At 38.5% G+C, this 19,139-nt stretch overlaps 1 protein-coding gene across 1 annotated transcript; it reads left to right on the forward strand.

Moving 5' to 3' along the window:
- The first annotated feature begins 4,753 nt into the window (after positions 1-4,753).
- LOC104414216 (glyceraldehyde-3-phosphate dehydrogenase GAPCP2, chloroplastic) lies at positions 4,754-10,642 on the forward strand. Its single transcript, XM_039305025.1, has 8 exons — positions 4,754-5,005; positions 8,541-8,623; positions 8,736-8,803; positions 8,894-8,926; positions 9,216-9,316; positions 9,988-10,100; positions 10,186-10,285; positions 10,343-10,642. Exons 1-8 carry the CDS (start codon positions 4,754-4,756, stop codon positions 10,541-10,543), a joined length of 951 nt encoding a protein of 316 aa, XP_039160959.1. The 3' UTR covers positions 10,544-10,642.
- The last annotated feature ends 8,497 nt before the right edge of the window (positions 10,643-19,139 follow it).

A 19,139-nucleotide genomic window follows, 5' to 3' on the forward strand; every position in this document is an offset into this window, starting at 1 on the left:
ACCACCGAAGCGGCAGTCTTCTTCCACGCGGCCAGCAAGCCCAGCTCGAGGCTGCTTCTTCTCCGTGGCTGTTTCTTCATTCAGCCCAATTGTAGACCGAAGCCCACGTGAATTTCCGCAGCCGCGTGGTCTTCTCTAGCGACGTCAGTCTCCACGTCTCGAGACCCACTAGCGGCCTGTGCTGCTTCATTGACCGGCGTCAGTCCACGCCTCTCCAAGCAACAGCCCAACTTCCATTCCTGCAAGCCCGATTCCGCAAGTCTCAGCCCAGTGAGTTTCAAGGGCCCAGCAAGCAGCCCATTCCAGCGAATTTGGTCCAGCGAAGCCCATCAAGTTTCTGTTTTCAGTCAAGCCCAGTCTCGGAAGCCCAGCGAATTCAGCCTGCGAATCAAGTGAAGCCCAGCCCAAGTTGAAAACAAATCTCAGTTGGGCTGGGATTTGTTGGGCCCGTTTTAGGCCCGGTCCGAGAGTTCGCTGACACAGCCGAAAATTAAGATTTCGGCCGCCATCGCGTCGTCGTCGCGGTGAGCCGGTTTTCGCGATACACTGGTGAGTTTATACTCTAAACTCTTCTTAGTAGGTTATTGATGCTAAGGGGTGTTTAGATTTATTTAATTAGGAATTAGGTGGTTAGTTAGATTAAATTAATGATTTAATTATTTAATTGAGCATGTTAGGTGGTTAGCATGGTTTAGCTAAGGCCTAATTAAATTGTATTATTTATCTAGAAAGGTTCGGGAATTTTTCGAGTCTATATTGGTTATTAATTTAATGATTACGGCCTAGGTTAGTGTTTTTAGAATTTAGATTGATTTATTTAATTAATTTCAGTAATTATTTAATTATTAAATATTTTCCGAAAATCACTTGGCAACGAAGTATTTACAACCCGCCGCTTTGGTTCATCTTGTGCTGGATAAAAGAATGAACCCCTCCCTTCTCAACCACGCACGCTTGGCTGTTGTCGACAGGGTTCCACATCACCCACCAAAAGGATTACGGCGGGTAAGTAACATGAACAGTCACTATTTTATTTATCAACTTACTGGAAATTTCCCTAGACTAATACCTTAGTTAGGTACAGATCTCGTATTCAAGTCATTAGTCTCATCGTCAACGGGATTGAGTGTCAATCGAATTTCTAGAATAGCCAAGACTCCTCTAGGATTAATATTGCACAAGTCTCTAATTTAGCCATAATAGGAAGTACTTAAATTTTGCCCATGAATATGTCCGGAGTTAGAAGCAACTGAATATCTCTGACAAATGCTGATATAATTTGCTACATGTCTCGATTAATTGAGCCTATAAATAAGATCAGGGGTTGTCAATGTTGCAATCTCCTTTTTGTAAAAATGCCAGGGGTCAAGGTGGCAAATTTGACCCCTCTAAACATGGCATAATCTTGTTACATTATCGGTAAGTCAACCCATGACAAAGGTGAACCATATACGTTTCATTCGTGCCTCTTTTCTCATTTGCAATGAACTTGTTACTATAGTGTTAATTCTTCAAAATGAGCAGATACTGCATCTTTAAAAATAACAGTTCCCCTTTAAATGAGAATTCCAGAGTCCGTTTCTGTTACCAATTCGCTAACAATTTGTTGTTTCTTTCCCTTCTCATATATTTTCTGATCTCAGCGCTTGGTACGCTCCCTGTTGAAGATCGTGTCAGCTGAGAGACCAGATCGATTCATAGTTAAGCCAGAAGCTCGAGACATAGTGTACAGGGGCAGAATTTTGAAAGGTCCTGCCAATTTGGAAGAGGCTATCAATACCTTGTTGGTGGTGGCGACGCTTGTGACCACTGTGACTTTCGCAGCTGGTTTCGCAGTTCCTGGAGGATTGAACAGCTCAGACATGGCATCCAAAGATGACAGGGGCGTGGCTACGATGCTGGGCAATAGAAAGTTCCAGGAATTCGTGATTTGCAACACCTTCGCGATGTTCTGCTCAATGACCTCGGTCGTTGTCTTGATGTTAGCATACCTGGCCAACTTAAAATTATTTTACTTCAAGCTTGCACTAAAGCTACTAGGAATGTCACTCCCGGCAATGTCCTACGCTTTCTTAATTGGTGTCAACTTGACCGTTGGCAAACTCCCTTGGCTTGCCACCACGATATCAATTATCGGATCTTTTTTCATCTTCATCATCATCATCACAGGTTCTTTATCTTGGTGGGTGGTTCATGAAATATTAATCTTTGACATAGTTATCCCCTGCCTTGCTCCTTTCCGCCCTATGATACTCTGTTATTTACGCCCTTACCTTCATGTTTTACGAGTTGCGACGACGCTCGATTCGGATGACTCAGAAGAAGACAGAACGGGGAGCAAGACCTCTGCTAGTCCGCCTCTGGGTGGTGGCGGTAAAGATTGATTTTTAGAAACAAATATATATTTGCCTTGGTGGATTTGGCTTATTCTATATTTGCTTTCCTATTGCATTACATTAATGATGACTGTTGAAGTATTTAAGTTCAACCATCTCTTCCTTCAATAGCTCATATTATTAGAATAGTTGGATATAATTCCACATATATCAAAGCATAAGATTCTTAATTCAAACCTTTTCAGACCTCCTGCGTTGTATATTCTCATATGTTAGACTTGCAGCAAACTCTGACCTACTCGCAAAGAGGAGTATTAAAGTATTTGAACTAAATTATGCTTTTGGCTAAATAGTTAGTTCAAGCTGTTAAAATAACTACATTGTAATCTAACGAAACATTATAGTGGTATGTGTGTCATGCGACATGCTATCTCAGTTGAATGGATGAGTGGGTCATTTCATCTGTTTTACCACTTGGAAATCAAATCTTTAATTTTGAACATGTAGAAGGTCGCCTCTTATGAAATCGCTTGTCTAGATTGCCTGCCGTCGTCCTTGTATAGTATACTCCATTTTCCCCAGCGTCCCAGTTGAGCCCAACCACCATGCCTCTGCTTTCATTTTTTTTTTTTTTCTGAGATGGCAGCCGTTTGCCGTTTTGACGACTCATCCATGGCCGTTGGGATATCGACCTCACCACTGAGACTCGCGGTGATGGACCAGCTGTGCCATCAGACCTATCGGCATGGCTCTCGATTTGGAAGCTTGACGTTCTCCATGGCAGCACTAGTGTTTTCTTTCATTTTTCAGTTTTTTCTTCTTTTTGTTTTAAAAAAAAAAAATCAATTTCCTTTTCTCCCAAACAAATATCAGTTTTTTATGGAATTATCTTTTGTTTTTTCCACTTATCTTCTAAAGCTTCAAATTGTACTTTGGTTCTTTTATATTTCCAAATCAACCCACTGATGTATTTATTTTATTTTATAATTTTTCTTTGATTTTTTTTTGAGAATATTACTTAATGAAATTCCAATCTAAAAGATTTATTCTATCGTTCTCAATTTTTTTATTATATAAAAATCAAATTTAGGGTTAGTAATTTGAATTCCATAATTTTATTGTCCAATGATACATTTAGTACCAATAATCTCTATCTTATTTTATATGCATTTCATTATCGTAGTCTTTGGAGAAGATGTCATGCTTACATTTTATTTGCCAAACCCCAACTAATAATGGTATTCACGTATATATGAAGTTATAAATTCAAAATATTATTTTGTGAGTAGGCTCTTACTTTGGCAGAATTGATTTTTTTCGATTGAATTAGTTTTTCTTATTAAATTATTTTTTTTGTTGATCAAATCATTGATAAACAATTAATTACTTTACAAAATCAGTTCATTTTATATTTTTATCGACTCGTAAAAGTTTCTTTTTTTCATGTGAGCATATCTTCTATCTAATCTTATTCACAACCATTCATCTTTCATTGTAATCAAATCATGATATACATAAATTATGTGCTTTGTTATCGTCAATAAAATATGGAAAATAAACACTCACTACAACTGAAAGTATTTAGATGCTGATAAGTGATATCAAGTGAATTGAAATAGTTGCATTTTCTTTATTGCAATGGACATACTTGAAATTTTAGAATGGGTTATTAGTTCATCATTTAATTGAAACGCATGTGAGAGGATACGTTCTATTATGTCAGCTTTTTAATTATATATATGCTAAACCTTAATTAGTGCACAGTTTTCAGCAAATATTGCAAGCTCTTGCTTTAATTAGATTGTTTTAGAGGCCTTCCTTTCTCTGCCATGCACCCTTCGTTGATGTGCGACGCAATGCTTGGATTTTTCATTTTACTAATAGAGCCATCGCAGTCGACTAGAATATGTAAGTTTGACATTCGGGCTCACTAATCTTGGGTTGTCAAGGAGTATTTTATTTGTGTCACCTTTTTGATACACTCATGAAAACCAATAACCAAATACATATTAGAGTAGGAGATAAGATTTGATTCAAATTATTCTAATTGTGAGTTAATTGATATGATTAATTAGTAAGATCAGATATTTGGAATATAGAATAGGAAACATTATTTCATATATCTTTCCTATTGTACATCTTTCTTGTATTGTAAATAGGCTTGTAATGCATGTACAAACTTTGAGATATACACAAAACAATTCTCTCCAATATTTTTTATGTTCTATTCAGAAACATGGCATCAAAGCACGGTCATCATTGAGCCTGTCTCTTGCCTTTGGTCATCCGATTTTGGCCGACGACCACTAGCCATCTGTTTGCTTCTTCTTTGGACCCATCGTCCTTCATTAGTTTGCTTTGATTGACTTTTCTGGGCACTATCTTTTCTTTTTTTTTCCTTTTTTACATTGGTTATCATGTCTGAACAAAGCTCCCAGACTGAGGAATCCTCCAGCTACACATTGGCTCATGAATGGACCGAGAATCCGTTCTTCCTCCATGCCTCGGATTGCCCTGGTTATAATTTAGTCAGCATGGTTTTGACGGGTGATAATTATGACAGCTGGTCACAAGCCATGACCATTGTTCTATCCGCAAAGAACAAACTAGGTTTCGTCATGGGAGATATTCCAAAACCTGAATCAACCGTTGCCACATATGCCCCATGGGTTTGCGTCAACAACATGATATTATCATGGGTCCTGAATTTCATACACCATGATCTTGTCCCAACCGTGTTAACCACGGAATTTATTGCGGACGTTTGTGCTGCTCTGTGTGAACGTTTTTCACCGTCAAATGGCCCTCCAATATTCCACCTCGAGCATAAAATATGCACTCTTGAACAAGGTGAAGACGACATCACTAAGTAATAAAATATTTTGCGGCGTTATTGGGATGAGCTAAACAATTTGGATCCCTTGCCGAACTGCTCCTGCGAAGCAAGGACATTGTTTGTGATGCAAGTTGAGAATCGACGTTTTTATCAATTCTTAATGGATTTAAACCCAAGGTATCCTAATGTGGTTATTCAAGTATTGCTCATGAATCCATTAGCCACTGTTGCGTGGGCTTACTCACTTATCTTTAGGACGAATCTCAATGCCACATTCACTCGACTTGGATCTCCACATAAAACATACTGTTGACATATGGCTCCATGCGAAACATCCCGCCTCAAATGGACTTGCCACTCTCGGCTCCATCCCATAAGCACACCGAGACCGCTTCTATTCACCTTGTAAAACGCGGCCCTGCATCACGTGCTCGTGAACGTTGTGCCCATTGCGGTATACCAGGCCATTCCCGTGATGTTTGCTTTCACATCCATGGATTTCTCGCTAATTATAAGGGACAGCGTCAGGACCAGCCTCCCACCAAGCCCTCGGATAGCAAGCTTGCCACCAATCCTAAGAACTCCTCTTCCACATCTCCGCCGCCATTTACTAGTGAGCAATATAAACAAATCATGCGATTATTCCAAGAGGTGAACATTTTCAAGGCAAATCTCACAGGTACTATTCTCGACTTGATTTCTAATTCATTAAATTCTTGCACTTAAGTTGTTGACATTGGAGCTACGAATTACATTACACATAACCTTCCTAAAATCTGTAACGAAAATCTCTAACATTGAGTCAAAACCAAGCTAAATCTCTAACAAAAATCGAATCAGATGCTTAAATACACTGATCCTCCTTCCTTGTCATGGATAATGCCAACATCTCTCTATTTTTCAGATTGGCTCTTTTCAGACGAATCTAGACATCTAAGTAAGTTTTTATATGATACAACCGCTAATGATTCCACAAACGCATTTAAGAAGTCTCTTGAACTTCGCCGTTTCCTCAAATCATCATGACCACAAAATGCACCTCCCAAACGAGCACACAAGAGGGAGGTGAGGGGTTCAAATCCCCACCTTCTCAGGGGGATGGGGATAGGGACGCGTAAGTTTGAGAGTGGGTTGCGACTCCCACGCCCTGCAAGAAGCAGGGCACAAGTCTGCGAATGAGTGTAGCGTAGGAATAGAGTAAGACTGACAAAAAAAACGAGCACACAAGAGGATGTTCTCGACAATCCGATCCAGTTCTCAAACTTCCGTAGCTCAATGCCGATGGAAACAAAATGATGCAGCCAAGCTTGCTCGGCAAACCGATTCGCCTCATTGCAAGCCGAAGAAAATTAGAGACATCGACCAAATTACTTGATTCGAGCAAAGGATAAACGAACTCAGACATGCACAAACAGAAGCTAAACTGCTCGAGGAGGTGGAAGATGCAGCGAGTACGGACTCCGGCGATCCAATCGGAAACGGCGACTGACAGAGACCTCGTGGAGGGTCGCTCAATCTTCTCTTGGAGTCGCACGAACAAAAGAAGAAGAATAAGAAGAATTCACGAGCGGTGAGCTTTAGGGGGAAAAAGGGGAATGCGAAGGATTTTGTGAATCGGAACGATAGAGGTCATGCTAATGTACTCAATCCTGCGCAATGCGCACTCGTGACGTATGCAAAAATTTACAAATTTGACAGTTTTCGTTTCGTTACCGCCAATTTGTTTTTTTTTTAAATTATCTGCTTTATGACGCTAATTGATATTTATGCAATTTTTTTTATTATAATGTGTTTGAGAGTTTTATTTGATTAGTGTGAATGATGGAGACGTGCGGCGATTGTTACATTCGGAGTGAATTGATATAAAATGTAAATATGGTATATGGAAGTTCTTTATTTTATTATGGAAGTACAGGGGTATGAAAAGTAAAGTACATTCTTTCACAAATTTAACTTCTATTTGTGCAAATAATGCTTCTATAGTCTTTGAGAAAAATTTTACAACAGTTTGGTAAAAACAAAAAAAGTCTTTTGCATGTGATGACATCTTAAATTTTTAAGCAGTAGTTATGTAAATATCATCACCGATTGTCCCTATATTTTTCCTTGAAATTCAAAATTGTTGATTTAAAAAAATAGTCTTTTAGCTTTAACTCAATATGCAATGTGATTCTTAATTTTAATTTATTCAATATGATTCCCAAGATTTAGCTAAATGCGCAATATAATCCATGAGTTAATTTGTTCAACATGGTCCATGGACTTTTCGGGATCATATGTGTCATTTTTCTATGAGAAATTAATAAACCAAAATGGGGTTGGTGTTTTTATGCTCAGTAAAGAAGTTAATGCAATAAATTCTAGCAAAAAAGCGATTGTATGTTATGGTACATGTAGAATTTATTTTGAAAATGAAAAATTTACAAATTTCGATGAGTGATATGTATCGCTCATGACAATTCGACATAATATTGTGCAATTTGTGGACATTTTGAAAATGACATTCGCCCGTGGCGCAATTACATCATCCACGGTGCAATCCCAATCATTGTCAAGTCCATACCCCTGTATGCCTCCTCGTCCTAATTTGACTGGATGAGTTCGGCCCTGTTTGGTAACACCAAACAAGGTTAAATTCTGATTTTTTGTTTTCAAAATCAATTTAGGCTAAAAATCGCGTTTGGTAAAATTTTTGTTTCCGAATAAAAATTTGTTCTGAATCAAGTTTTGGACAAGAATTGAGAATAAAAAAAATTATAATTCTTCGTCCGAGAATCAAAAATAAAATCAAAACTGCGGAGCCTTATCTCCTCTCTACTCTCTCTCTCGTCCTCTCGTCTCCTCTGCTCATCAGTCTCATTCTCTCCCCTCCCTCCTCAAGAACGGCGACTGCTGCTCCTCCCTCCTCAAGAACGGCGACGGCGACGGCGACGGCTGCTCCTCCCTCCGCAAGAACGGCGACGGCGACTGCTGCTTCTTCATCGTTGAAGGGCGTCGTTCAAGGTGAGTTCCCTTCTATGGGTCGCTCGGCGAGCGACCCCTGGGCCGTCTCGGCGGGCGCCCTCGCCGAGCTGGCTGAGGGCGAGCGACGCCGAGCTGGCCGAGGGGTCGCTCGCGAATTGTGAAGTTTGCGATTCCTGTTCCCTCGTTTCCGCTTCTTCTTCTTTTTGTTTCCTTTAATTTTTAATTTTTTTTCTCACTTTTTGATGATCCTGTCTTTTCCTCTGCATTTGCTATTGGATTATGGCGGACACCGTCTTCGCGACCTACTCCCGGCTTCCCCTTCTTCTTTTCCTAAATCTTGGGAGATGGCTCGTCCCATTCGGCTCACCGACTTCAACCTCTTTTCTTTTTTCGGTTTCTTGCAGGTCTCGTCCAGCAGCGTCAACCTTTCACGCTTTCCCTCCAGCTTCAACGGCACTCCTGTCCCCACCGGATCCATTTCCTTCCAGTTGAGTCTAATCTTTCCCTTGCTCCTGTTAAATTTGCCGCTCCCGGTTTTTGTGGCCTCTAGTAACTGTCGTTGACACTATCTTTTGTCCCGAAAAAACAAAAATTGATAGGAAATCCTCTGTCAGGAGCATTCAGCCCGTTAGAGCTACCGCTGTTGATGTGCGGCCTATTGTTCTAAGTAAGAATCCTTGTAGCACATCTCAATTGGTTTTTAAAAATGGTTTGATTGGACCGGAGTCTGAGGGGTGATGTTGTCGTGCATGATCAGATGGCAGCAACAAGACAAAGATTGGAATTAATGGTATGTTCCGGGGCTGATAGGAGTTATGCTAAGTGGTGACTGTGCTTTGCCTGTAATCTCATTCCATGTGAAGTTGTGTGCTGGTATATTTAGAGGGCATTCTGGAATTGTGTTTTAACAGATACCATAGGGATTGCAAGATAGGGGCTGTTTGCAGCTGTTCTGCATATATCGGCTCAAATAGAAGAATGTCTAGAAGAATATGTAGTTGTTGCACGAGGTGTACAGTTTAAATGAAATGGGTCTGGTGGAAGTGTTTTTTGAGCGTGGTGGCATTACATTCATGCAGGATTTGGTCGAATTGGAAGATTGGTGCTTCGGATAGCAACTGCTAGGGATGATATCGATGTAGTAGCTGTCAATGATCCTTTTATCGATGCTAAATACATGGTATGTGCAGTTACCTTTTTTTTTTAATGCAAATTACTTAGTCCTTCAAGGAAATGTCACGTGGCTTCCCTCCTTTACGTGATTGAGTGGTTCTGTTGGTTATAGCATTACTGTTGTGTCACTTATGTGGTATATGGATGTTTTAATCTCTTTTATGTCTGTTATTTGGTAGTGGACTTGGAATGTCCATTGCAGTATTCTAAAAATTTCTGATTTGCTGCTAGTCTTGTTTCTGCTTTAGCTTAGAATTGGAAAATGATTGACTTGACCATTTGTTTAAGCAAGCCAGATTATTGTTTTTCTTCAATAAATGTTTCATAATTTAAATTAAGCTACTGCTGACTCATCCACCACGCTTTGGTGAATGTTTAAATCAGCCTTCAACTTAAGACGCATGAGATTTATCTTTTCCCATGTCGGCTTTGCTACCATATTAATGTCTACTGCTCAGGGTTACCTCATTTTGCTTTGCCTTTTGAAAAATCATCCTAAGATAAAACTTATAGCTGACTCTTGTGGTATTTGTGTATAATTAGCGAGCCGAGAGAATTTATAAGATGTGACAGCTTTGGAATTTTTGATCGTTGGAGGGATATCGCAACACTTTATAGCAAGTCTGCTCCTTGAGGAGATACAGGAGATACTGACATTTCTTTTATCGATCTGTCCAGGCTTACATGTTAAAGTATGACTCTACTCATGGAGTTTTCACTGGAACGATCAATGTTGTAGACGATTCCACCTTGGAGATTAATGGAAAGCAAATTAAAGTTGAAAGCAAAAGGTGTTTTCTTACTCATCCGAAAGACTATGCTTGTAGAAAAACTTACAGCAGGAAGGGGTAAAGTTTGATATTTCTTTCTTCTCAGAAATCCAGAAGAGATTCCTTTGGGTTATGATGGGGCTGAGTATGTTGTTGAATCCTCTGGAGTATTCACTACATTGGACAAGGCTTCCGCACACCTGAAGGTCACTATAATCATTTAATTTGTTCTGTGCACGCATGCCCGCTGATTATTACTGCAGGCTGGCGCCAAGAAAGTGGTCATATCAGCTCCTTCAGCCGATGCACCTATGTTTGTGGTTGGAGTAAATGAAAAGTCATACAAGTCAAACATGGATGTAGCAGATGATATATCAAATGAGGAAGCAATGGAGATAAACATGCTTCGGAGAAGTAATGCAAATCAAATGGCAAGGGATTACAATATGCCAGAGATTCAATAACTTTATGTTTACGACCTTTGTAATATTGTTTTTAATTATTGACTTATCAAAGCCAATATTCAAAGTTGAACAATGGACTACGTTACTTCATTATTCATTCATTTATGGATAAGTTGTAGTGATGAGTTTCTCGTTAAAGCCTTTTCTTTGTTTCAAAGAGTCATATTGGTTTGAAGACTTTTATCTTCTTAAACGTTGGGTGTTCGGTTTTGGGGAAGGGAATGAGAGAGAGAGAGAGAGAGAGAGAAGTAAACCAAATCTAAAATAACAACAATTTTTGTTTTTATTTGAAATATATATTTGCTGTATACAGAATACATATTTAATTTTATATTATAATTTAGTATTTATATTTATTACATATTTTGGGGATATTAGTATAGTTTATACTATGGTTTATTATTTACTATTTAATAAAAATTGATTAGTTAATATTTTTATTACCTAGTATAAAAATATAATTAATCAGTGAATGGTTTATGAAAATTCAATATCAAATTTATATTAATATAAAAGGTAATTAAAAAAGAATTGGAATAAAATTTTTATACGATTCTCAAACATGTTTATGTTTTTTTTACATTCCGAATCAAAATTTTATTCGTTATCAAACGCATTAACTGCTCGGAATCGGTTTTTGGGAACGAATAAAAAATAATTATTTCTTGTCAATACATTAGAGCAGAATCGTTCTGAGACGTCTTGTAGAGTTCGTTTGAGGGGGACCATGAGGCAAGGGAATTGCAGTGCCCAAATGAAGCTCGCTCGTGCCCGAAATCAGCGCCCCAATTGAGGAAAGACGGGTTGCCCATCGACCATCTATGGCGGTGGCGATGACGGTAGTGGCGATGACATGGGGGCTAGACAGCCATAAGTGCTTTGCCAGAGTCCCGAATATGTCGGAATCAATCGGCTTCCAATATGTGAGGAGCATGTGAAGGATCGATACACAACCTTATTAGATTCATCGTATAGTTTAAATTCATTAAAAACTTGACTAAGAAAATGTGGCTTGATAGACTTAACACAGCATTTCTCAAAAATTTGGGACTGAACAAATTGGTATGTAATTACCGGCCGTGGTGGCTCCACTGGATAGGCTCCGGCTTCTGAAGGGAGAGGTCGTGAGTTCGAAGCCCTTGCAATGCAAGTTGTCGGGAGGCTGGTGGGTCATTAGGTGACTTACTTGGTGGCATAGGGTGGTGGTTTCCCCGTGTTGTCCTCAGGTTTTATCAGTTGGCTGTTAGCTTTCGGGGTTTCTTGGATCACCAAAAAAAAAAAAAAAAAAAAAAAATTGGTATGTACCGTGACACACTTGATTTAACCTTATGGTCGATTTTGCGATGACCATTGAATCGTATCAGATTAATCAATTCTTTGAATGAAAAAAAAAATGCCTTATTTTTAAACTATCAAAGTTAATGCTTTTAAATTTATTTTTTCCGCCCCTTTCGATATCCTCCATTTTCATTTCAAAGACATTGAAAAATTAGAGATCCTCTTTTGTAATAAAATTAAAGAAAATATTGTTATGGATCGTGCGTTTTGCTAAATTCCCCAATAAGCCCGAAAATGGCAGCGAGAGGCGAGAGGCGAGAGGCGAGAATGGCGGCAGTCGCGGTCCACCAGTTCGCTCCGTGCATCACTTGCCGCACCTGGAGTCCCGACCGCTCCAGTAATCCTGCTCTTCCCTCAATTTTGCATTTCGTTTCGGATTGTTTAATTGTTTTGGAAATGCGCTGTGAAATTAGATGAGTTCTTTGTTGCTTTTTTCTGTGATTGCAACTCGATATCTGCGAAAGAACGCCTCGGTGAGTTGATAGGCTGCTTGAGGGAGCGTGTTTTGATTTTTTGTGTACTTTTGGGACCTTGGCGTTAACGAGTCGATCGAACTCAACGAAAGCCTTTGCCTATGGTAATGATCGATGAAACGGAGGGCAATGTATGACGAAGTGCGCATTTTAGAGGGTGCAAATCTCTATATCTCTTTCCCCCGATTGCTGCAAATGTTCGCCTGGTGTGTTTCCTGGTGGTCCTGTCTTTCCTATCATTCAGTGTCTATCATGGTATTGTAGTCCTTGTATTCATCAACTGTTACGGGCCAAGAAGGGGTTCCGAATTCAGGTTTTTGAAGGCAGTTCTAACAAGTAACAAAGTAATAAATTGCAGTGTGAGAAGTTAAGTATAAGCTAAGCATTCTAACGACTATGGATAGATGAAATGCATTTTGAATGGCAGGTCTAACTTCTAACAGCTCATGAGGATCTCCACCTTAGATAGATAAATAGTGGGCCATGAAATGTCCCACTTGACCAGGTAAGACGCATATTGAACTCTGAATGGGTGACCAAAGGCAATGGTGTTTGTGCCAGGTGGTGAAGTATGAGGGAATAAATTTTGAAGAAAAATAGGTACAGCAGAAGGATGACGTTTAATTTGATTTTTCATCCTGGGATCCACCACAACTTCCTGTTCTTAATCTGCTTAGAGCAGATGAAATATGAACAACAGTTTTTCATGATTCTACTAAGATGTGTAATCACTTTGTAGTTAGTAAAAGTTATCATTACTTTTTAATGCTAATTATTGCCCTTTTTATGGTTATTGTTACTTTGTTGTCAATTAGGTGTTTAATGCATGTTAGTAATATTTAACACTATTGCCTTGCATATACTAATACTTGCTTGTTCTTTAAAGACTTAAATTGTTCTGGCTTAATCTAAATAAAGTTAACCTGGTAAGTATATGCCTTGATTGTTGTTGTCAATGGTTGACAGGCTTCTTGATTGTACACAAATCTCGCATTAGTTTTTCTTCTTGTCAATACCTTGACTTAGTGTATTCTCGATATCCTACTCTATTCTTTCTAGTTGATGATCTTTTCGAATTAGAATGTTTTTCAACCAATCTTTATGGATTTTTTTACATAGAATGCTACGTATTTTATCTGTCTTCTGCACCTTGCACCTTTTCAGTTTGATATCAAGCCCATACCTTTCACGGTCTCATTTTAAACGAGGAATTTGTTTCATGTCAATGGATGTAGTTCATTGCCTCATCATGTCATCAAACATGCAAAACTAGGCCTTGAGATTCTTCTGATTTTGGATTTTCTGTTTATCTTCTTCTACTGTAATTTCTTTGAACTGTAAAATCTCTTTATATGCTCCTGCCTCTAGAGTCTCTGCATATCAGTAGACTGTATTAATGATAACTATAACATCTGCTTTCTTGTAGTGGTTGTATTCTGTCCGAACAATAGTGAAGTTCACATTTACAAACTTTCAGAAGACAAGTGGGAGCAAGTGCATATTCTTTAAAATGTCATTATTTCAGTACTTCATCCTTAAAGAGTAATTGACTTTGAATTAAAATGACTGAAACACAGGGATGCCGATATACTAAACATTATTTATGTGAGCACAGAAATAAAAGCTATAAACTATATTTATTGAAAGATAAGCAAAACCGCATTTATGTTGAGCTCTCTGATTTCTTGTCTTCGGCATGATAATTCTCCTGCCATGTTTGTTTTTCTCCAAAACTAAAGAAATAGGACCAGAAGACACTCTATTTTAGTCTTCCCACTTTTCTATTGCTTGTCTCTTTATTGTTCTTTTCTCTCTCCAGTTTATGGTATTGATGACTTCTTTCTCCACAATGTCAACTGTCATTTCTAAACAGTGATTCGATGACCACGTATGACCTGCAAGCTGGAGTTCTAACTTAAGCTCTACAATGTCTTCTTTCCCCTTGGATGTCAAGGAAATGAACTGGTGAATGATGATGCACCTTTGAAATTTGATGTTGCTTGTTTTATCTTGCTAACAAAGCTTGTCTCATCGACTAACAGATTTCCAGCATTTAATGAAAGATTCTAGCATGCACCTCACTGATGTTTCATTGCCTTAAACATGTAATAAGTACATGATGGTTCATTTTGGTCTTATCTTTTGGTCTTATCTATGCTTGAGAATTTAATTTTCCATTCTACATAACAAGATTAAATGACTAAAGTCTATGTTATGCTAATTAATTAATAGTTTAAATGAATAATTTTGTTCTTGGTGCTCACAATGGGGAATGTATTGTCACAACATGACCAAATTGATTCTGGAATAGACTGGAGTGCTGGGTCAAACAGAATAGTGACAGTGTCCCATGATCGAAATTCGTGAGTACCTAATGCAGTCTTTGTTCTTATGTAAAATTACCTAATTGGAACCACCTTCTGTTGTACCTCCTTTCTGCATATTTTTGAGTATCTAATGCAATTTTTTTTTTCATATGTAGATATGTATGGAATCATGAAGGATCAGAGTGGGTACCTACCTTAGTTATCCTTAGGCTAAACTGAGCTGCACTTTGCGTTCAATGGAGCCCAAAAGGTATGCAGCATCATTGAGTTTGAAGACAGGATGATGTTGAATGTTGCCTGTCAAAGACTTCTTAGAGTATTTACATTGTATTGAAGGAGAATAAAATTCTGTTGAAATTGCTAGGAGAATTTGGTTCAGTCAGTTGTTCTTAAAATGGCACTTGAGCTGTTAGACTCCAGGGAGCCATTTACAAATGTGAAGTACCAATAACTTTCTGCATGAATTATAATTCCTCTAATAGGTTTATTCATCTTTCATAATTAGTTAAAAAATTGCACATAGTTTTATCTTACTCGTTTGGACCTTGCAGTTTAGCTGTTTGTGGTTCTTTTTTTCTCTATAAGTAAAGACAAATTCACAACGAAGCTTCAAGGGTGCTGACCTATATATAAAAAGAGCTGAAAGCAAAAAGAATGCTCATTTACCAAACTAGTGAGTTAGTTACGATCTCTGATTGTACTTCAAATTTGAGGTCTCCCTATATTTCCAACTCTGTAATGATCCTTCTAATCCTCTCTCCCCTCTTCCTTTACTCCTCCTTCACATGTTACAGATATTTTCACTGTGGACTGCTAATTTATTCTGCTTGGTTTCCTCTTGTCAAATGGACTGAGTATGATGAGCTAATAAATACTCTCATCATTTTCTTCTTTTCCCTGCAGAAAACAAATTTGCTGTTGAAAGTGGGGCTAAGACAATGTGCATATGCTACTATGAGCAAGAAAACAACTGGCACTAGCTTCTATTTCTGGGTTTTTCCTCTTTATTGTTTCTTTAATTTATTTTCACAATCTTATTTTGGGTTGGACGTGTATTCTTCTGATGTGCTTTTTAGTAAGTCATCACTGACTGATCAAGGATTTATGGGTGATATGTTTTCCAAATTTGGGGGACAAGTTAGTTGTGTTCACTGCATTTGAACTCAATTCTTTTATGGTGAAAGCTTTTAAATTCGGGTATGAGCATTGGCCAAGCATTGTCTGCTTGAAGTTGACCTAGGTCGTTTCTGAGTATGCGATACTTGTGGATGAGCCTTATGTAGTTGTGGAAGCACATATAAATGGAAAAATGTAGAAGTTCACGATACAGGACTTTGAAGAGGAACAAATAGTATTCTGGCAGGGTTGATGCTGTTGTACTGCTCATTTCTTCAGCAGAGTTTGGAGTGCAAACTCCAATGGAGACTTCGAAGCAGTGCTGTTGCTACATATATGAATCAAATATCCCTCCTGCAGTTACTCCAAGAATTTAGCATTATGGAAATGAATTAGTCGACTTAGTTTCTGATTTTGGTAGCTCTTCAGGAGCAGTTATGAATATATGTTCTGTTGTAGGTGGGTCAGTAAACTCATTAGGAAAAGACACAAATCATCGGTAACAAGTGTCGCTCGGCATCCTAACAATGTGAGTGTGTCCTCTTTCTCACATTTTTGTGGTGTTGGACACTTGCAACAAAGCTTTGTATCTGTTGACTGGCTGCACCTGTGAATGCCTTTGTTATTTTCGATCATGCTTTCTGCGTACAATTTCTTTGGGTTACTAATAGTCACTCCGTTTGTTTGAGTGAGAGTTCATGAATTTTTTAGGGCAAAATATGATCTTATTCTCTATATATCTGCATATGAAAGCTGTTAAGAATGGTAATCAGTTTAAGCAGGAAATAGTGAAAAAAGCACAGTGCAGTGCTGGAGAAATAGATGTGAAGACAATAAAATTGAAATGGTTCACTAGTTAGACTTGTTATTCCCCGATAAGGATTTTGTACAACATGATATAAGTCTGAGAATAGACTTAGTGATTTGGAATGGGAAAAAGAGTCGTTGAGTTTTCATCGAGTCATTGATTTAGGCATTTTCTTTAGTTAATTCATGTAGTCAAAGGCTATTTTTGAGATAGGATTTGAGATTCAAAGCAGGAGAAGGGGATAAAGATGTACACGCTGACTCTTCTCCTTTCCCTTTTAATATGTAGGGCTGGCAGTCCTTGAAGTTGATAACTTTATGCATTTGGTGGTTTCATCTGCTGATGAATGATTATGACAATGTTAAAAGATTTATTTAGTCTATATTACATTTTGGTCAGTCCTAAATGAGAGGAGATGGCTTCAATGCGGATTCATGCTTGCGAGATCAAAGCTTCAATCAAAATTATCACGACTAGTTTCAGTATTGCAATATTATCTAAAATCCGCAATTATCAATCCTAGTAGTGATTAAGGTTACATCGAAGATGTCCTTATATTGAGACCAACCAAGCCCCAACCACCCTAAAATGTTTGTGCGGATGTGGTCCCTAATACGGAGCTTTTGACCCCAGATTTAGTCACAAGGATACTCAAGAAGAACGTGAAGCTATTTGTAATGACCGACTCCGGAGACGGTAATGTGTTCCATCTAGTAGCTTCTTTGAATGTTGCCCCAGAATTCAAACTCTCAGGACCAGAAACTGAGTATTTGGCCCGAGAACAAGACATGAATGGGGATCTTCCCATTCATATTGCGAGCAAGAGGGTTGTGTTGATCTAATCGAGAAGCTACTTCCGATATCAGCTCCGTATAACAAGCGAGGACAAGCCATTCTTCACTTGGCAGCAAAATATGGAAGAACTCAAGTAGTGAGATATGTACTTAGACATCCAAAACTGTGGATCATGATGCATGATAAAGATGATGCTGGAAATACACCTTCACACTTGGCAGCGTTGTATTCACAACCTGCCGCTTTGATTCCTCTTGTGCTGGCTAAAGAATTAATCCCACCCGTGTCGACCACGAAAGCTTGATTGCTCTTACCATTGCTCGAAATCTCTCCATAAGGGAGCCTACATTACGGAAGGTAGATAACATGAATAGTCACTATTTTATTTATCGACGTGCTGGAAATTTCCATGGACTAATACCTTGATTAAGCACAGATCTCGTATACAACCAGTTGATAGCATTGTTGAAGCATTGATCAATTTTCTAGGATGGCCAAGACTCCGGTAGGGTTAACGTTCCACAAATGTCTACTATAGTCTTAATAGGAGCTAATTAAAGCTTGTGGCCATGAATATGTCCACGGGTGGAAACAAGTTAAACATCTTCGAGAAATGCATAGATAAATAGTTATATATCTTGATTAATTGAGCATATAAATACGGTCATGTATAGAAGCGTGGAGTTGTGTTGCATTCTTTTTTTCTCTTTTTTTTTCCCCAAAAGCCAAGGGTCAATGGTAGGGGTGAGCATCGGTCCAAGGTCAGCGTGGACCGACCTAGACCGCCCAACCCTACCGATCTTGGTTTGGTTCCGAGGAGATTGTGTTGGTCCTTAATCCTAGAATTCCTCAACCAGCACCTTTGTGCGGGTCAATCCTCGATCTTGAAAGTTCCGGGTCGGTTCAACCTGAACCAATCCTAACTAAATATATAATATTATTTGTAATTTTTTTATATAGAGAAAACCTTAAAATAAACGACTTCAACAATATTAAACAGTTATTTAGTGAGGAATTCAAGTAATTTTACAGTATTCTTTAATAACTTAGGTTTTTAATGTTTTTTACGACGTCAATAGTCATAATTTACAAAGAAGGAAAATGTTTTTGTGAGGAGTCCTCACGGCATCCAAAAAGGCATCTTATGGCATCATTCTCTAGTATTCGTTCTCTTCCGTCTTATTTGTCCTTTTAATTTCAATTTGCTAAAATCGAAAAAAACAACTTCTCTGCTTGCCACTCGACACTCACCTCGCTCGCTTTGGGTCACTCATGCCGCTTGCCACTTGATGCACGCTTGGCTTGTTGCTCCCCGCTCTTTCTTAGCTGACCTTCCTCATCATCGAATTCATTGGGTCGATACAGTCCTCGATTGCCTTTTTAAGGAGTACAAAAATTACATAACTTTCAATTTCTGAGATTGGATTCAATTTCGTAGTTAATTTTGATCCGGCGTGATTTTAGCATGACCTAAACTACCAGGTAGCTTTTAGGAATTTTTGGTGCAATTGACCTGTGGTTGATTATTTTAAAGCCACATTGTACATCTTTGACACATTGGCGACTCTCGGTTGTCGTGAAAATCTCGAGATTTCAAATACGAGCACGTGGTACGAAAATGACAGAAAAATTTATCTAATGCCGTTCGACAGAAATTTTGCAATTAGGTAGAATTACCCACACACTAATCACATACCTCTATTGAATCAACCTATCTCCAGTTTCTAATCGATTTTGAC

This window comes from Eucalyptus grandis, chromosome 11, assembly GCF_016545825.1.
Source record: "Eucalyptus grandis isolate ANBG69807.140 chromosome 11, ASM1654582v1, whole genome shotgun sequence".
In the NCBI taxonomy this organism is placed as follows: domain Eukaryota; kingdom Viridiplantae; phylum Streptophyta; class Magnoliopsida; order Myrtales; family Myrtaceae; genus Eucalyptus; species Eucalyptus grandis.

Bases quoted from the DNA above. Each gene is read 5' to 3' on its own strand.
- LOC104414216 (XM_039305025.1), top strand. From the start codon at position 4,754: ATGTCTGAACAAAGCTCCCAGACTGAGGAATCCTCCAGCTACACATTG. The intron at 8,624-8,735 runs GTTGAGTCTAAT...AAAAATTGATAG, and splicing joins ACCGGATCCATTTCCTTCCA to GAAATCCTCTGTCAGGAGCA. The intron at 8,804-8,893 runs GTAAGAATCCTT...GTGCATGATCAG, and splicing joins TGTGCGGCCTATTGTTCTAA to ATGGCAGCAACAAGACAAAG.